This window comes from Schistocerca americana, chromosome 4 (assembly GCF_021461395.2).
Source record: "Schistocerca americana isolate TAMUIC-IGC-003095 chromosome 4, iqSchAmer2.1, whole genome shotgun sequence".
In the NCBI taxonomy this organism is placed as follows: domain Eukaryota; kingdom Metazoa; phylum Arthropoda; class Insecta; order Orthoptera; family Acrididae; genus Schistocerca; species Schistocerca americana.
The window spans coordinates 285,620,911-285,636,431 of NC_060122.1; the positions used below are offsets into that span (position 1 = coordinate 285,620,911).

Genomic DNA, 15,521 nt, shown 5'->3' on the forward strand with positions numbered 1-15,521 from the left:
CCATTGTTAGCTGCTGTTGTCATATCTTGCTGGAGGATCTAACTACGTAATGTTGTGTGGTTGTGCGCCAGAGGGTGCAGATGGCGCTGCGGAGAGGGCAATGGGTGCACCAGTGCTGAAAGTGTGGAGGTAGTATGATGTGCCATGAGTGGGGCATCTGCCTGCAGGGGCGGGGTGACTGGTGTTGCAGGTAGCTCTTCTGGCACAGGTGGCGGTGGGATGAACAGCAGGGAGGCCCAGTGCCTGGGCTCGCAAGTGCTGGCCAAATACCAAAGTACTGTAGTTGGAGTGGTGATTGGCCAGTGTTTATGTGGAGCATGACATGTGAATATGTCTGCAGGCCTCAGTGGACAAATTATCTGCACTTGCCATGGTGCTGTGGGAGCATCAGGCATAACTGGGCCATGCAGTAGTGCAGCTGCTCCACAAAAGTGGGAATGAAAGTAGTGGTAGACAAGGGTTGTGGCTCAACAAAATCACCCGGCACTGCAAGCCTCAGCCCATAGATAATCTCTGTAGCAGACACCACCAAGTCATCCTTGAGGACCACACACAAACCTAGAAGAACCAGTGGCAGGGCAGCAGATCATGTGACAGTAAGGGAGGCTTTTAACATCCAGTTAAATCTCTCCATTATGCTGTTGATGGCAGGGTAGTACCTTGTAGAGAAACGAACTAAAGTACCGTAAGTCTCAGCAAGTGTTTTGAGTAGGCAGCATGTAAATTGCTACCTATGGTTTAAGTTATGTGGTGGGGGGCAACTGAAATGTGCAACCCATCTGTCAGCAAAAGCCTTAGCAATGAGGTCCAATGAGATGTCTGGGACTGAGACAGCCTCTGAAGGGTGCTTATGATGTTGATGTGGCATTTGGAAGAACCGATGTTCTGCAGGAGAGAAAGCAGCATTCAGAGCATCTACATGACACCCTACCTTGGTGAGAGAGGCATGGACCCGTTTTATACAATCCTTCCTGAATCCTGAGCCACAAGAAGCACACCTGCATGAGAGCCAGGGACACGCGGATGGCAGGACAAGACAGGTCTTAGAGGTAGTCAAATGTTAGTTTGCAGACGTCAAGGGAAAAGTAGGGACGGATATAGTCTGCCAAGCCATCTTGGTGTTTGGGGTCTGTAAGCAGGTCACACCAGATGTGGAAGTCAGTGCCAAGAATTTTGTGTGACTAGAGAATGAGGCCCATCTCTGGGTCATTCGGCAACTTGAGAGTCAGAGGACCGAACTTGGGCCAGGACCCTGTAGTTTAGAGTGGAGGTAAGGGACAGGAGCAGCTGAGGCAGTCAGTGATGAGATTATCAGTGTCTAGTATGTGCCACATATGTGTCATGAATTCTGCCACATACTCTTGCTAGTGGGACTGTGTGTGGGGGGGGGGGATATCTGGGCACCTTCCTTACAATAAAACCCTGTCATAAGAAGGCGGTTGTCGGTGTAGACAGTGAAGGGACTCCCTTCTACCGAGGGTCAGAAGTATATGACCGCCTCGTAAACAGCAAGAAGCTTGTGGTTTTATGTGGCCCACGTTCACTGTGGGTCGGACAGCTTCGCTGAGCAGAGAGCCAGTGGCTGCTGGGTTTCCTCATCATGTTGCTGGAGGACAGCACCTGAGGCAGACTCGCTGCTGTCAGTGACAATGCAAGCAGAGCAGTAGGGTGGGGGTGGACCAGAAGGATGGCATCAGACAGGTCCCACTATGTGTGCTCAAAACTGCCCATCGTCTGGATGGTCTTCTCGGCAAACAGTTGGGAACCGACAGCTGATATAGTGTGTCCCAGAAATTCGAACACTAGAGCATCAAAAACACATTTCTCCAGGTTAATAATAATTAGAACGCCTGGCTTATGGAGGCAGGAGAATATCTTCTCAAGGTGGCAGCAGTGCACTATGAGGTCGCAAGAGTAGAGATGTCATTTAGGCACATAGTGTCCCAGGGCTCCATGGAAAACATGGTCTAGGAAGCGCTACCAAATTTGGGCAGCACTACAGAGGGCCCAGTTTTGTCGCTATGTAATGTACCGTGTCATGATGTGCTTCCCACTGGGGTGTTGGAAGGGTGGGCGAGGAGAGAGAATTCAGTGAGGAGATCGAAAAATGGACCAGAATAGGATAGCTGTTTGATGGTGAAGTGGGCGGGTTTTATAGGATTGGCAGAAGATGTGACAGCGGGATGTGCCATTGACAATGTGACAATTCGCCAGGTCAAGGAGCAGGCCGTAGTGGAAAATAAAATGAGCGCAAAGGATAGGAACTGTGATGCCGGCAATGTGGGAAGTCCATGGGAAATCTCTACCGAGTCCTAAATTGATGGATCAAGTGTGGGAGCAATAGGTGGTGATGACTGAGCCACTGGCTGCAGTGAGGAGTAGCAGGAAGGTGGGATGGAAAAGGACAATAGTTTGCAGGGAAAGATGGATAGGTCAGATCCGGTATTAACTAGGCCTGCCGTGGGAAGAGGAAGGGTCTTCATGGTCATGTATGAACAGATGCTGTGAGATCAAGGAGCAACTGGGTGCACCCACGAACACAATGCTTGACAAGAAGTGACATTGCTGCCAAAACACTCATGGTACCAGCAGACATCTCTGCAGTCCTGAATGCCTTGGCAGTCGTCTGCTGGCTGGGAGAAGCTGTGCCTGCATGGCAGGTGCACTGGCAGCCGCCAGGTGGGGGACCATCAGGGATAAAGGCATCACGCAGGTCTTGTACACCGTGTACATAGCATTCACAGGTGTCATGTAGTTGTCAGGCCCAGTGCAGAGCTGGGAGGATAAGAGCGTCCCAAGGTAGTGGACACTTTTGCCATCTCACCAATCACGTATCTCATTAAGCAAGCTGTCTCCGCAGGTGGGTCATAGTGGAGGAGGAGGTATACATGCCTGCATATTCTGATAGTCCTACGAATGACTACTGCGCTGCTGTGCAACAGTCACTGCAAATGCCTGTGTGTGAAGGCTCTGGATGGTGGTGGTCTTGAGGATCGAGCATTTTGAACACCCTGTCCGCCAAATGGCAGCCGTGTCACTGTTCACATAATCATGCATGGCCAGGGCCATGTGGTTTGTAGCATGCAGACGTATGAGTTAGTTCGGAAACATGAACTGTTGGGATTCAGCGAGGGTGCGGAGATGTTGCACAAGCTGTGAGAGTCACATGGCGGTGTATTCTTCTGACCAAAAGAGTACATGCATTTCAGATGACACTAACCATGGTACCTATGTCCTCCAGCATACCAAAACTTTTGGGTTTTGGTAGGCGGGATACGCACCGTGGCAACTGTGGGCTTGAGTTGCACGACCATGAATGTAAATTTTGTGGAGTCACTGGTGATGGAGGAGCTCACAAAAATTGCTTTGGCAGACAAAAACCATAGCCGGGTGTTCTAGGCATTGAACGGTGGCAGGTGGCTCGAGGCAGTTTGCGCCTGTGCAATGTCCCTATGAGCTTTGTGCTGTGATTGATAAAAGCCTCAAACAAGGCCATTTCTACTTGCACGTCAGAGACTGTGGGGTGGGGGAGGGGGAGTGGGGAGGGGGGGGGGGCGATGGTTGGCAAGGGGCGAGGGCCATACACTCGACAGGCATGGTACATTGGTGTAGGTGTTTGGTTGTGCTATCGTGTCCGTATTTAGTGCTCGGCCTAGAGAATCATCAGAATGAGGGTGCTGTGCTACACATTCTAATTGGTATGGTGGAGCACAGGCTTCATGTGGGAAAGGAGCATGTCATCAGCGGCAGTGTGATGCATGGACACTGGGGGGGAGGGCGGCAGAGAAGGAGGGATGGTGATTGGTTGTGGTGCGTAGCCTAGGTTGGGGCACTGAGCACGAGAAGCAGCTTTGGCTGTGTTGGCTGAAGGTACCCAGCATGTGTCAGCAAGCAAGACATGCCGGGGCTGCGTCAAAACGCGCCATGTAAGAGTATGGAGCATGTTGCCAAATTTGAAGTGCTCACGAGGGTCACCAGTATGGGAGCTAGTTTACTGCTCACTTGTATTGCTAGTGACTATCAAATAAGCTGACTGCTAAGTGTTAGGCATGTCAGGTATAGAAGGAGGGAAGACAATTTATATGCATTTGTATGCAACTTGGTCATTTATTGTAATGAAATCAATCTACTATGGGGAGATTATACAGCAAATTAACATCCTAGAATGACAACAGTATGTCATCAGGAGTTATACAAATATGCAGGGGTGGCAAAGGTACACAATTGTCCAGCTATCTTGAGTAGTCCAGATACATCTCGCCTCTAATGCAGCTAAAATGGGCATACATAAAAAGTTCACTGTCTCAGGATACGGAAACGAAACCTGTATGTTACATGGGATATATAAATATAACTTAAGGCTATTCTCGTAGAACCTGAAGTACAAAATTTTGATGCCAGTGATATTAGGTGGAGGCCACATTTATATAAAATTTACATCTTTATAAGGAAAACAGAGCACAATGTTCTGATTCTGGCGACACCAATTGGTACTTAATGTGGATACCTGTCTACTGTAGTGGACTAGACACGTGCTGCATTAACTGTTATTTGATACTTAGCCATCATTACAGGAAGGGAACAATTGTTATCTCTACACACACAAAGGTGTGTGGTGATTCCACATTACAGGGGCATACACATTAAATCTTTTAGCAGGCTCTGGACTGCCACCCTGGCTAATATTAATAATGGTGATAATAGAGAAATGATGCCTGATGTCACATCTCAAATAACCATCTGGATAATGGGGCCACACGTACGTGCTTACTTAAAAAGAGATAAGTCTAGTGGTTCTGCAGGATAATGTAAATAGCCTGCAATTTCAAAAAGCCGACTTACTGGTATATGGTCATCTGAATCCTTGCACACCTGTCCGAGAGCATTGTGCAGCAAACCATAAGTTCTGTTGTCACGTGATTGCACACTGCTCAGATCACTCAGTGACAGCATGCAAATTGTCACTTTCTCAGCATCCATGTGGGAAGGGTCAGTCAGAGAGCAAAGGCTTTCAGCCACGGTTTCCGCCTGGAAAAACTAGCCTGTGGCAAAGAGGTAGCCGGGGAGAGAATGCATGCTACACTCTAGTGCTCGCTACATCCAAATGGTTTGACACACGCCTGCACGTCTTCTGCAGGTATGAATGTTGGGGAACATCTCCTCCCTGGTGTGTATTCACTACATAACCTAGAAAATTGTCTTCAGTTCTTTCAAAATGGGATCTGGAAAGTTTTCTGGGTATATCTTGCTCTGTTAACCATCTCAAACGTATGTCTAGGTTGTTATGAAAGGCTTTGTACCTTTCTTAGATGATTATCAAATTTTCTACATAAACTAAGATTTTTTTAAATTTATTTTAACATCTCGGTCAAGGACTTGATTGATGACACCAAAAAATATATTTAGATGAAAGGAAAATAATTTAAAATGATAAAAGAGTCAAAAAATATTTTAGATTCATATCAGAATTGACAGAATCAAAAATGCTTTGTTTTCACACTTGATTTTGGCTAGTATGGCATTGTCTGTTTAGTCAGTAGTACATGTTCTTTGATGTTACGGTCTTTACTGAACGTAATCATAATATATACAGTGGTTAACTTCTGGATCTGGGATTTTATTGAAATGTGTGTAACACTTTTTAATGTTTTATTTTGGAAATTACATTATTCAGGCAGGTATAATTTAAGAATTTTATCTCTCAAAAATAAAATTACTCACAGCATGCTAATATAGTCTGAAATAACAAATTACATGGCATCGTCATAAAATTGGGTTTTATTTGGCTGCTTTTGGAAAAAAATGATCCTATATTTTTTGTGAACAGTTTATCATAGTTTAGCTAGAGTCGTATTAAAGACGACACTTTGTCTCGGAGCGAGAACCCTACTGAAAATACATTTTATACCAAATACAAATTGTCAGCATTTGAATCATTATATTTTGTGCAAACATGAAACTATTTGTTATCTTGCAAATGTCATACTATGTAAAATGTGTATAATAAAAAGGGAATGGCCAAGACAAAAAGGAATGTATCACTACACGTTTATTTAATAGCAAGCTTTGTTCAAATTTAATCAGTTATGAGTTAGTTGCAATTGAGAGGGGGGATCGAGTAGTGTCACGTCTCAGGAACGTGGGGGCCATGCAATTGACGCATTGTGGACAAGCCATTGACATAGAAACCGGTCACTGAGAAAAATCCTGGACGTTGGCCAGCACCATCTTGCATGAAGTTAACATTTCGTTCTGTCATCCTCATTGATATGTGGTCTCAAAAATTGTTGTAACATACCCAAGCGCACTACCCCACTGATAGTTCTCACGGAAAAAAAGGGGCCGTACACTTTGTTCTTGCTCAGTGCACAAAAAACGTTCAGTTTAAGGCTATCACAAACATGTTGCAATGTTTGATGTGGATTTGCAGTTCACAAGATACATGCCGGAATGGTACCTTGGCTTAGCAAAGCCAACATCTTCAACAGTCAACAGTAAATGCCATTATTGACAAAAAAAAATGGGTATCCTTCAAACCCAATGCCGTGTAGAAGCCATAGACTGGATGTGCCTTCTCACAGAATTACGGTACTACAATCTTCAAGAAAAAAGTAAACTATTATGGTCAGTTCTTTACCAATGAAGCAAAGAAGTCTCACTCCTTAACACCCTTTGGAAGAAGAACGCAAAGTTCATATGGCTGCAAGAGTATGTAAAGTGTTGTCCATCTTCAAACAAGCACTGTAGTCTACACCCTGCCTAGTCTCACACTTCCCATCCAAGACACTACTGCTAGCTACTGACATGTCCTATGGGTCACACAATGATCAAGATTGTGTCGAGGACCCAATTTCCTTCATATCCAAAACTTTTAGTACAGTTCACCAAAAAATATATGCTAAAAAGGAGAAGCCCTGTAGATTATGAAACCTAGACAGCCCATGTTGGAAAAAGTGACTTCTTTATGAAATACACAAATTCAATACATATATCTACAGTATCGAGTCTCATCTTGGGACAGATCACAAACCTATGTTGGCATTGTTTGGTCCATGTTCTTCTTTACTCGATGTCAGATCAATGCTTACGGCAGTGGTTTCCAATTTTATCACTATCACTGCAGGTGTGCAATGTAAGCTTCTAGCTGGTCCAAACTCTAATTTTGACCTACAGGATCAATATATGGACTTGCCACTTTGAAGAATTGCCCATCACTGCATTCACAATTCAGGGCAGAGTTGGGGATGGAATCGCATTTCAACCAGTCTAAGGGGAGGGGGTTAAATTACAATTGGTACGCCACCCAGTAACAAAGGCTAACCAATGGCCAAAGTCTATTTTTCATTAAAGCGTCACTTAACTTCAAAAGATGGGTAATCACTGTAGGACACAGAAACTGAGTCCCATTGGATGGTCGGCCTCCTCATCCTAAATACAAACATGCCCCTCTGTGAATGTGGGACACCTGGGTACTACCTGCATGACAATATTTGCCTGGCAACAGAAAAGGAGCCCATTCACATGCAGATTGTGCACTTCAAGTTCCTGCCCCAGTGGATTTTTCTCCACTGCCTTAACCATTTGGTCCTTGAGACTGGATTCACATTTATCAGGCCACTTTTCTTAGTGCAATGTAGCTTCTAGTGGAGACTCAGCACACTGCCCCATCTGAAGTGAGTCAGTCAACATCCACAGAGAATACGCTAATAATACTTTTAAGCACTTTCACAGCCAGACTGGTCGCTGGGATATCTCCATATGGGAGCCACAGTGTGCTGTGAAGGTTTGGCCAGCAGCCTTGGTGTGCCACAGCCATCTCTGCTCTGGGATATCACCTTTGCCACATGGATGCAGGTGGGTGCTGATATGCCACCAAAACCAACTGCAGAACAGACTGCACCTGTTCTAACCTCCCGGTTCTTACTATGTCCAACCCAGACTGCGGATGCCTCACCTTGTACCACCACAACTCATCCACAGTGGCAGCTGCCAATCCTCCTCAACTGCCACGGACTGGCTCCCTACACTACCCCCACAACCCGTAGCTGCAGCTTCTCCAACTTTGTCCACCAGGCATGGGGACCATGGCACCAACACTCCAACACTCCCAGCAGTGCCATCACCATGCTGGGACACAGATTCAGCTGTTCATCCTTAGCACCCTACCTTGCCTGCAAGAAACATCATGACTGAGGAACTCCAACCAACATCCAAGATAGTCCCCATCGGCCACATTGGAGCCAGTATTAAGTTGGGCCGATTCTACCCCTGTATGCCATCTCAAATGGGGGAGGATGCAGCATCTACCAAAGAAGGTGATAGGAATGCAGACAAGATTTGCCCGATCACACCACTGCACCTTCACATAACATCACACATGGTGACATCTGATGGTATCCAGGTGACAGAAATAGGGATGCACAGCAAGGCATGAGGAGATTCATGACTGCTCATTCAATGTTACTTCACTATGCTCTCGCCACATCATATATATTCCACAACTTCTCTCTAGCAAAGTGCCTGTTTCTGCTGCTTTACCTCAATTTCTTATACATTATTGGAAAGATATTTCAACTCAACATTCTTAGCAATATACAATTTGACAAAATAAAAATATTAATAGCTTGATCTACAGATTATGTCCTAATAGCAGTTTTTGTTGTGTTTGGCATGGCCCTGATTCGATTACCGGCTAGGTCAGATGATATTCTTCACTTGGGGACTGAGTGTTCTTTTAATCATTTCATCTCGTCTTCATCTCAACACACAAGTTGCCGAGGTGGATTCAAATAGACTTGCACCAGGTGGCCAAACAACCCCAAACAAGTCTCCTGGCCAATAATGCCATACAATCATTCCAATGGGTACTTTCTCCAAAAAACTTTCACCATCTGAGTTTATCTATCGATAATTACATTATGTAGACACTTTTGCTTCACTACAAATACACAGTGAGCATATTAGCACATAGTTTACCTGTTTATTGGTATGGGTCAGTAGTACCGAATACTGTAATTAGTTACCTGCTTCACATTGTTAATTGCCATGTCACGCTGCAAGGGATTTACAGGTGGAATCGGTTTTCCACAATATGAAAACTGACAGATGGGGAAAGAGTTTTACAGCAACAGAAGTTAACATTCAGATCACGGTTTCCTTAGAAATTTTCAGCTATATACAATCTTCAGATAAAACTGCACACAGTAACTAGTATATTTGCATTGTGTGTGTGTGTGTGTGTGTGTGTGTGTGTGTGCGCGCGCGCGCGCGCGCGCGCGCGCACCTGTAATATGTTTCAGAAAGAATTCATACTCAACTGTGCCACATTAACATTAACTTAAGACTGATTTGACATTTAAGAGTTGTGATGTGTGTTGTTCAGGTGAACAACTGATTTTTTTTAAATATTCTGTCTCAAATCTTTAGAACTCAATTAACCCACACTAGACAATAAATGGCAACACTACTGAAAATTTTTCTTAACCAAAACCTGAAAACAAGAGAAACACTGCATAGGTGATAGAAACACACGATGTTTTGGAATGATACAATCAAGATGTTTTGAGCACATTTTGGATTAATTTTAACTGAGCATACATGTAAAATAAGTAAGACCGTAATTTATTTATTGTCCAACTGTCCATTTTACCAACCTATAATTAAACCAACATTGTAATCAATACGATATGGACCAAATAGGTTCTACATGCAGACAGGCCAATATGAGTGAGTGCACACTAGATGTAAATTTCTGGCAACATTAGAATTTCACATCAAAGATCTGATATTTTCACTAAATTAGAAAATGAAAACACACTGTTGTGAAACTTCCCGGCAGATTAAAACTGTGCGCCAGACTGTGACCTTTGCCTTTTGCAGGCAAGTGCTCTACCAACTGGGCGATCCAACAATGAATCACAACGTATCTCACAGTTCCATTTCTGCCAGTTCGTCATCTACACCTTCCAAATTTCACAGAAGTTTTCCTGGCATACCGCAAGGCAAAGGTCCCACATTCGAGCCCTGGTTTGGCAGGCATTTTTAATCTGCCAGGAAGTTTCAAATCTTCATACATTTTGCTGCAGGGTGAAAATTCATTCTGAAAACACGCTGTTGTAAATGTTCTGCAGCTGTTGTGAGTTAGCTTTCAGCTTTTATCCAATTTTATGTCCCCCTAGAAACTAACTTCAGATATCCATGAATATAAATTTTCAAAATAACCATTATTCCAACAGAACCTTAATGATGTTATTCCATTAAAAGGAAAGTAATCTAACAGCAAACTGCACACTTATTCTAAACGAAATTTATGTATGTAAGATATATGATGACAGATGGGAAATACAATTGTAACAGAAAGGTTTACTGGATGTGATGTGGCAAATCTGCAATTTGCCTTTATATTTATTGCCAACACTGATCAACTTACAAAGAAATTAATACTGAATGAGACATAAAAAATCATTACTTCCTTACAGCGAAAGCAAAGATTGGAACCAATAATATAATGTAGATGCGAGATTTCTTGGTGTAAATAATGCGACTATAAACTTTCGGATACCCAGCATTTTAAAGCACATATTGCAACAGCTCATGATTTTTTCCATTACCCTTCAAGTAGAATTTTACTGGCAAGTGCAGAGCTATAAAATTAGTCATTTTGTTAAGTAAAGTTGAACGAATTAGCAGAACTAAGATCACTACTTGCAGCTACTGATGAGAAATTACTACCTCAGGTGCCAAAGCATTGTGCATTAGACAGAAATTGGCAACCGTGCTCAACAGTCCAGAATACTCCTATAATGTCCAAGGGCATCTGATATACTCACATGGACACTGTACAAAACAACAGCATGTATTACTCAAAAGAACTCTAGATATTATAAATAAATAGTTTTAACACTATCAGGCAGTAACTCTCCTGGCTATAATGTTATTAGGGTTTTAAAACTTAGGCTAACTGGATAGCTGATCTATTGTATCAGTCATCAAGCAAGTCCTAAAAGAAATGCACAAGTCTTACACTCTATTCAACAATTTCCAAGACCTTATGTTTTCAACAGAACCTACTTTCCTTATATCTAATTATTCTTTTGCAGTGTAATTATGTGTTTTTTTGTTTTTTTTTTGTTTTTGTTTTTTTTTTTTTTTTTTAGTGATACACCTTTTCAACATGGCTGCTACAGCAACCATACACTTGTTTCAACATAGGATTAAACAGCCAACCAGTTGCACATAAACAGTAGGTACATTGACCTAGGTTAGCTATGCTCAAGTCGGAAGTAAAATAAAATGTTCTAGCCTTGGCCACGTGTGCCCAGCTGGGAGCCACATTAGACTAATCAGCTCAGTGGCTTACATTGCTGCCACGAAAACAACACATGTTTGATTCTATGGACTATCACAGACTGACTTAGGGTTTATAGTGTGTTAGTACAGTGATGTTACAGTGTGTTTTCATGTTGATGTTGATTCTTTCCAGTTTATATTTTTTATGTAATCAGATGTTTATTACTTTTTGAGTGTGTATTTTTGTTTTTAAATGGCTTCTGTAAGATGAAGGAACGTTGATGAAACCAAGAAGCTAGACTATTAACTGATAAGAGATATATTTCGTCAAGTTACACTTACTTCCAAGCCACAGGACACATACTGAGGAATACACATTATGGGAATTAAAACAACATTTGTATGTTGCACCTCAGACTTTATTCCAGCTGTAGCTTTTACAGTTCTAATATTCAGTTCCACATTATGACTCTCTCTTGATACAAGATCTAAGGGAATATGCTGTCAAAGCATATTGCAGAAAATCAATCTGCACACTTTAGGATCAGGAAAATGTACATAGAACGAGGAGTATATGAATCTTTTTTCATATCTCACTAATCATTTTCCTTTCACAATGAATAGGATAGAATAAACTACCAAAATCTCTGTTAGAATAATTCTGTGTGGCAACTTTCAAGTGAAGAAGTTTCCATTCATGTAGTTAATCATTTTGTTCTTGTTGCTAGTGAAGTCGAGACAGTGGACAGAGCGATCCACAGCAGCGAAGAGCTGACATGGGTCAAATGACAAGCTGTAGACTGGGCTGCTCTGACGAAGAGACATGTAATAAATCTGAAAAAAAATGCAAGTAGTTTAAATAGTTGTAAGCAAAATTTTGTTTCCATTTTACACAAATGCACAACAGATATATTACCTAAAAACCATACAATATCAAACTATTTCCTATGAAGTACAAACAGCATAGAGCTGATGACTATATAATTTGCAGTTTGGTTCAAATGGCTCTGAGCACTATGGGACTCAACTGCTGAGGTCATTAGTCCCCTAGAACTTAGAACTAGTTAAACCTAACTAACCTAAGGACATCACAAACATCCATGCCCGAGGCAGGATTCGAACCTGCGACCGTTGCGGTCTTGCGGTTCCAGACTGCAGCGCCTTTAACCGCACGGCCACTTCGGCCGGCCTTTGCAGTTTAGTTACATGCAATACCATACATAACTTTCAAAAGTTGTGATACCTGCTGATTGCTATATCAAAAATGAAATTTACAGGTGGTAAATATATTGCTAAAATGAAAATTTCAATGTTTAAGACGTTGCATGACATGAATATGTAAAATGAAGAAGCTAAGGTAATATATAATTGTGTAGAATATCAGTTAACTAGATTACTAGTTTTCCTAAAACACCCTTTCGGCTGCCATTTGCAATAATAATAATAATAATAATAATAATAATAATAATAATGTGTGTGTCCACACGTGCACACACAAACCCATTTCTCCTACAGCTAGAGAAAGGAATTCCATTCCAAAAGCTCTGTACCTTTTCTGCATGTCTGTCGACACGGCAGCGCTTCTGCCTTTAGGTGTGTCATCATCTTTATTCCTAAATAATTCGTTATTGTCAACCAGAATTTTACATACATTACTAAAAGTAGTAGTTTAGAGTGCTACCTATCAGAAGAACTGGACAGTCAGCATGGAGACTTGCCATTGCACACTGAAGTTCAATGGCTAAGTACAGGCATGGTTCTAAACAAATGTGGAACACTTTCCTCAAATACAGTCAGAACTGTTGAATCAACAAACATCGTTGGATCAAGAAGCTGCAAAGAAGTATATGGCCAACCTGACAGCACTGAAGACAGAGTTTGTTCTTTTGTGATTGAATGTTTATGAATTTTTAAGTCAGTAGATCTCTAAATGAACTAAACTGCATGTAGTTGACTTCAAGCCTGAAAAGGTTTTTTATACCTGCTCTACAGAAATCGTGCATCTAATGAACGTATTTACTGTGGTGCCAACTTCTTGAAATCTAGTTTAACAAGTCAATATTTTCAATTGTAAAGTTCTTTAACAACCAATTCTTGTAACACTGCTGTGTTCCACTTTGCACTGACTACAGTAGATCAACATCTTTCCACCACACATCACACCACTCCCCCCCCCCCCCCCCCCCCCACAACTTCTGGTTCAGAATCAGAATCATCTATTGTTAGGCTACATGATAAAGACTGCATTACTTCTAAAAAAATTAAGATCATGTTATGGAATGCAAATCTAATGGTGAAAAGAACAGTGTTGCTAATGTCAGAACCAGAGACAGGTGGAAATATTTAATGGGTATAAATAATTGCGACTGAAAATTATAAAAAAACAAAATGTTCCTGAACACAGATGAGATTGCAGTGTTTGGCCCAAAGTGCACACTACCTACTTTACGTTATATGCAGCTAGAGAAATAATGAATATCCAAAAGCAACCAATTGCTACATTGTGGTTGAACAAGCAGACTGATTCCAAACCCACGCTGATCCCATTCTTTTGAGTTTGGTGACACGTCTCTCTCCATGGATTGGGATACAAATATCTGAGAGATGAGGAAACCAAGAATGCTTGAAAAGCATGAGGCTGCTACTTTTAATCTCAGATATACCAAAAATACATTTGACATCTTTGTCTTTCACTGTGGTGTTCAACATCGAGAGCATTTGTGGAATTGTGAAGTGAAATGGAAGAATCTAATGAAAATGTGGAAATTTGTATATGAGCTTCTAATTTACACCCTTCAATTTTTCTTGAATGTCTCAGATAGTCTCAAACATTTAATCTTTAAATTTTTGCAGGCGGAGTGAATTCACTTTGAGCATAAGTGTGTGGATATAGTCTGTAGGAAATAACCACGTCATTGTTTTCCACATAAACTTTGATACATTAACATGATGCAGGAACCAACGGTTTGTGCACGGTGTTGTCCTAATATTCTCAATCAATTGCCTTAGCACATCAGAACAGAACACTATGTTTACAGTCAAATGAGGAGGGGTGATAATCTTAAAGGGCACACTCATCAATGTCAGTGTTGCAGCTTTTCAAGGATTCAACAAAGATCCTTGCCTGTTATTTTTCAAAGGTCAAAATGAAGGACTCCTGCCTCTCCTTGAGCATTATGTTGTTTCCATTCATCTCTCAGGAGTTGATGTGAGAACTTTTTGAAATCCCTCTAATATTGAATTTATAAGACATAATCTGTTATTTGATATGTAACAGTCCCCTGCCATTGTGAATGGTGTGTTTACAATGGTCCTGAAATGCAAAGCATATACAAGTAAAATCTGCAATCCATGAACTTCCTGACAATTCAGTGATTGTTGGCTATGTTTAAAACATCTGAAAGAATCCTCACTAAATGCTTGCTGTAATACTGTATGTATCCACTGCAATTTGGTTCAGTGGTTCTCGAGTCATGCAAGACCACAGCTGACAAGTAAAATGCTACACTATTCCTGAACCATCTTTTGATTTTTGGATACTTTGGGTATCACCTTGTAATACATTTCTGATCCCAACTTACTTTCAATGACACCATTTCAGCTCTATAACTTCATAACACAAAACGAAAATGACTGACAAAAAAAATCAGAACAACATATTTCTTGTCCTTTTAAATCAGAAAGTAACAAGAATTATTCAATCTTAAAATATACTACTATTGTTTTTTAAAAGTCTATATGACAAACATGCGGTCTTGAAAAAAAAAATTATCTTCTCTGTAGTCTGTATAGCGCACACACACAATTGCCACTCAGCCACAATCTTTGTTGCTTTTAGGCTCTGCTTGAACTTCTCAGTATGAATATACTTGTATGAGCTACACTAAGTGATCAAAAGTATCTGGACACCTGGCTGAAAGTGACTTACAAGTTAGTGGCGCCCTCCATTGGTAATGCTGGAATTCAATATGGTGTTAGCCTTGATGACAGCTTCCACTCTCACAGGCATACGTTCAGTCAGGTGCTGGGAGGTTTCTTTGGGAATGGCAGCCCATTCTTCAGGGTGCTGCACTGAGGAGAGGTATCGATGTCAGTCGGTGAGGCCTGGCATGAAGTCTTCGTTCCAAACATCCCAAAGGTGTTCTGTAGGATTCAGATCAGGACTCTTTGCAGGCCAGCCCATTACAGGGATGTTGTTGTTGTGTAACCACTCCGTCACAGGCGGTGCATTA

General features: G+C 41.8%; 1 protein-coding gene across 1 annotated transcript in view; it reads right to left on the reverse strand.

The window, feature by feature from the left end:
• Positions 1-11,692: 11,692 nt before the first annotated feature.
• LOC124613417 (F-box/WD repeat-containing protein 4-like) overlaps positions 11,693-15,521 on the reverse strand; it is a 133,217-nt gene continuing 129,388 nt past the window's right edge. The window contains exon 12 of the mRNA XM_047142119.1: positions 11,693-12,123. Coding sequence (XP_046998075.1) covers positions 11,965-12,123 — 159 coding nt within the window. The 3' untranslated portion in view covers positions 11,693-11,964. The remainder of the gene's footprint in view (positions 12,124-15,521) is intronic.